Here is a 4,240-nt window from a genome sequence, read left to right on the forward strand (position 1 = left end):
TTCAGCATTAACATGTGTGACAAGTGATCTAATCTCTAAATCTCAGTTTTGTTGTCGGAAAAATAATGCCTTCCTTGATGAGTTGTGCTGAGATTTAAAATAGAATATATGAAGCACCTACCGCACAGTATACACATAATCCACTCTCAATAATCAGCATTATTCATATTATCTTTATTTAAGTATTGTTGATGAGTTGAAGTAAAGCTCTGATGATCACACTGCTATATTAAATCTGAATATTGGAATAATCATGTAGGAGAAATCTCAAGTCATTGGTATCAATACCCTCAAACAAAGAAGCAGTCCCAGTTCAGACAAGCCTGGGATGGGAACAGTGGGGGACAGGAATAGCATCCACAGGAACGAGGCAAGGGAAGAAGACACCACAGGAATTTCCCTAAGGCGCCCATGACTATGTTTTTTCATCAGTTTTTCATAAAGAGATGCTGGAAGCTACTATTCAGAACCTTAGTGAATTATTTGCTCTCCCTAAAAAATTCTGAGTTAAACCCCCGCTGGGCATCTGGCTGTAGGTATCAGTCAGGCCAGAGGAGACATCCCCTGACAAGAGCCATTATCCGGCATCCGCAGGGGCAGGCCAGGGGAGAGCGCGGGGGACAGAATACGGGGCTAATGAGGCAGACTTCTGTCTGAAGATGTCACAGTGGCACAAAAGCAGCCTCAGTCACTTCCAATATTGGTCAACTGAGCATACAAGGTCAAAAAAGATTTTGAATTTAGAGTTAAAAACTCTGCTAACTGCCACAGCCGGTTAGCTCCTCTCCATCCCAGTGCAAAACTGGGACAATAACAGATTTTATCTGGATCAGCTCATTTCAAACCCCAAAGGGATGGTGACTAGAATTTATTATTTTGCAGGGTTTTGTTTGTTTGTTTGTTTGTTTTTCTGTAGGACTCCTGGACTACAGCCTCTCAGGTCTCACTCAGAGTCCCCAGAGAGGTTTGTTGTTCATATTGGCCATTTAACATGACTGGCCAGTGTTCTTAATTGAGAAGCCATCCCATGACACCCACGATGTAGACAGAGGTCACTAAAGATGTGAGCAAGTCTTTGAGGAAGCGCTTAGGGCATCAAGGTTGTTCAGATCCTTGGGTAGGGACAGTGTCAGGGTGACAGCTGATTTATGTGCGTGGATGCACAAGGGTATTGTGGCAGGAGTTGCTCTTTAGTTGTTCTCTGAGTAAAACGAGGCTAAAATATAAATGAAATCTACCCTAGAAATTGATAGGGTCTCTCTCAGGGATGTACTTCCTGTTGAAGATAGACAATTCTGTATTAGATTTGTTTCTATGATCAGCTAAGAATCATAAGACTGGGGCAGAACGAATATAGTATATATAAAACAGTAAACAGTGCTGCTTGAAATAGTGTTGAAAGACTGTCAGTTTCAGCATCACCTAGAAATACAAAGCCTCAGGTTCCAGCAGTTTCAGCATTACCTGAATGTAGCATCACCTAGAAATACAAAGCCTCAGGTTCCGCTCTAGGTATACCGGAAGTAGAATCTCTAGGCAATGTGTTTTTAAAAATACTCTACATTAAAAATAAATAAAAAGAAAAATAAAAGTTTTCCAGATAATTCTTGCTGTGCTAAAGTTTAAGAAGAACTGCTATAGGCCTATATTTAATGTGTCTAAAATTTCCACTTCCATGTAACTCACTAAACTAGCCTGGCTTCCTTGTCTTTCTACTCTTTGTTTCCAGCTGTTTTATCCTGGTGGTACCTGATGAGACCACCTGGTTATACAGGAACTCAGTTTTATGTTTTAGCATCCACATAAATCAGAATTCTTTTATGCAACTCTGCATAAAAATACTGATTCTTAGTCTTGTGATTTGGTTTGCAGCAAAAACACCAGTTATTATTTATGTATTGATTTTTATGTGTTGATTTTAAGAGAGAGACGGAGAGAGAGCGAGAGAGAGAGAGAGAGAGAGAGTGGGAGCTCTAGATCAGGTGGCCCAGGAGCTCTCTTGGTGTGGTGATGTGTGTCCGAGGTGTGTGACATGAGCTGGAGCCGGACTCACATGATTCTTATATGTGCCCTCACCAGGGATGGAACCCACAACCTTGGCATATTGGGACAACGTTCTCACTAACTGAGCTACCCAGCCAGGGCTTGAATGACCAGTTATAACTTCTGAAAATTTTCTGTTCACGTCCAGGATAACAATGGTATAAATTAAGAGATGAGAAAGGAAAAAAGTGCTTACATGGGCTGTGAGTTCCTCCTGGGAAGCTTTCACTTCAGCTTGTAATTTCTCAATGTACTGAAATGGAGAGAAGTTTAGAAACAAAGTATATAACTATCCTTTTTACATATTCAATAACTATTCTTTTTACATATTCAAAGTATTCAAGATATAAATATGTTCCAGGTCTCAAATAATTGAATGGCATTATCTCAGCTAGAGGTTTTGAAAATTTTCATTAAAGAAATTATTGCATCCTTCCCTATCTTTTTTCCATCCTATGGAAGAGCACAATGATAAAGGACATGAGTGTGTTAAGAGTTAGAAATGATTGGGACAAATAATGCTTGCTGATATACTGTAGGCAATGCTAATCTACCTTATATCCTATATACATGTGTATGAGGCCAAATGGGTTTGTATCTGCCTTTGTAACACATGGATATCTTTTTCTAAGAATATGTATATTATAAATTTATATAATAACCATATATAAATGTCGAGAGACCCAGAGGTTAATAACTTCTTATAAAGGAATTGATTAAAAGCATATGCCAAATCTTCTGAGCCACTGTTTTATTACATAGAAACTATTCCTTGATTGAAATCTTGAAAACTAAGAAACATTTGTATAGTCAATAGCATTTGCTAAATAAAGTATTCAGATAATACGGTTCAAAGAGATACATGTCAAACAAACTTTAAAAATATTACTATGTAAAGATTTATCAGGGAATACAATTACTAGTATGTTTAGCAAATACAAATATTATTTGCCATCTTGAACTTAAACCCAAACTTCCAACCCAGCCAGTAAGGACTGTAGAATTGTCAGTTCACATCACTTTAGGTAACTTTTAAAATAAAGGTGATCTTTCTTCTACTACATACCTGGTCTTTTTCAAGAACCATTTTTTCGTATGATTCCCCACTGTGTTCCTTGTTGTCGAGAGCCTTTAGTTTTGCCTCCAGCCAGGAAATTTGCTCTAGCAGTTTTGACTTTGTTTCTTCAGAGGCTGAAAGCTAAAGACATTTGCTTGTAAGGGTATATCGGCACAGTGACTTTTTTAAAAGCTGCTTTTTAAAAGTCCAATTTATAAACTAATTACCTCCACCAATACCTATTAAATATGAAAATGGCTTCTTGACTATTCCTCATAGATGACCAATGAAACAACATCATAGAGAGGAAAAGAACATTGCTTTTACTTATTTTTTCATAATAAAGATTTTCTGGGCAAGAGATGAGAACAATAGTTCCAGCAGGCAGAGAGATTTCTAATGCAGTGATCTCAACCATCACCTTTATTATGTTTCCAGATCACTTTATTTGTACAGCTGTATCTGAAATCTGTACTGTGCTTTCCATGTGGTTCTTGAAACTGAACTCTTGGGGGACTTCAGTTCTCTAGAAAGAGTAGAGTTCTGACCCCCTTAAATGATTACCATATAAGCAGCAGGGTAGATGGAGCTAAAGGGAAAAAATGCAGGAATTTCAAGTTGAAGTCCGATCAAAGCCTCGTCTATGCTAAACTTAACAATAACAACAAAAAGTCTAGAAGTGACTGTCTTTGTTTTACTGTTTGTAGATTCCTCTTGAGGAAAGTGGTAGTTTGATAGTCCCTAGTCCCTTAATTCCCTTGGAGAGCCCTGGACCAGCTTTTCCTTTCATCCAGGCAGCTTGCTGTGCGTTCCCTCTGTAGGTCAGCAACCATTCTGAGAGTGCCTGGAAAGGGACACACAGCCTTGTAGTCATTCCAGGTCCAGCGTATCCCCTGGGCGGGCATCTCAGAGGACGCATGCCGCCTCCATATTACTCTAAGCATTATTGTGAAGCATATTGTCGCATCTTGAAAAGTGCAGCCAGTATTTAATGACAATTTACCAAATATAAAGAGGTTGATCTGCTGTGAAAATCAGGTGGGAACATCATATATACTAGCATCCATCCATCCATCTACACAAATCATCCACTTAACAAATATTTGTCTAGTTGGCACTCTCCACAACCTTTATGTTATA

At 38.6% G+C, this 4,240-nt stretch overlaps 1 protein-coding gene across 1 annotated transcript in view; it reads right to left on the bottom strand.

The window, feature by feature from the left end:
- Positions 1-4,240, bottom strand: part of LOC107183188 (probable DNA double-strand break repair Rad50 ATPase) — a 185,887-nt gene that overhangs the window by 122,981 nt on the left and 58,666 nt on the right. The window contains 2 exon segments of the mRNA XM_015564386.1: positions 2,240-2,296; positions 3,110-3,241. Of these exon segments, the coding sequence (XP_015419872.1) occupies positions 2,240-2,296; positions 3,110-3,241 (189 nt within the window).

This window comes from Myotis davidii, unplaced genomic scaffold, assembly GCF_000327345.1.
Source record: "Myotis davidii unplaced genomic scaffold, ASM32734v1 scaffold159, whole genome shotgun sequence".
Taxonomy (NCBI): Eukaryota; Metazoa; Chordata; class Mammalia; order Chiroptera; family Vespertilionidae; genus Myotis; species Myotis davidii.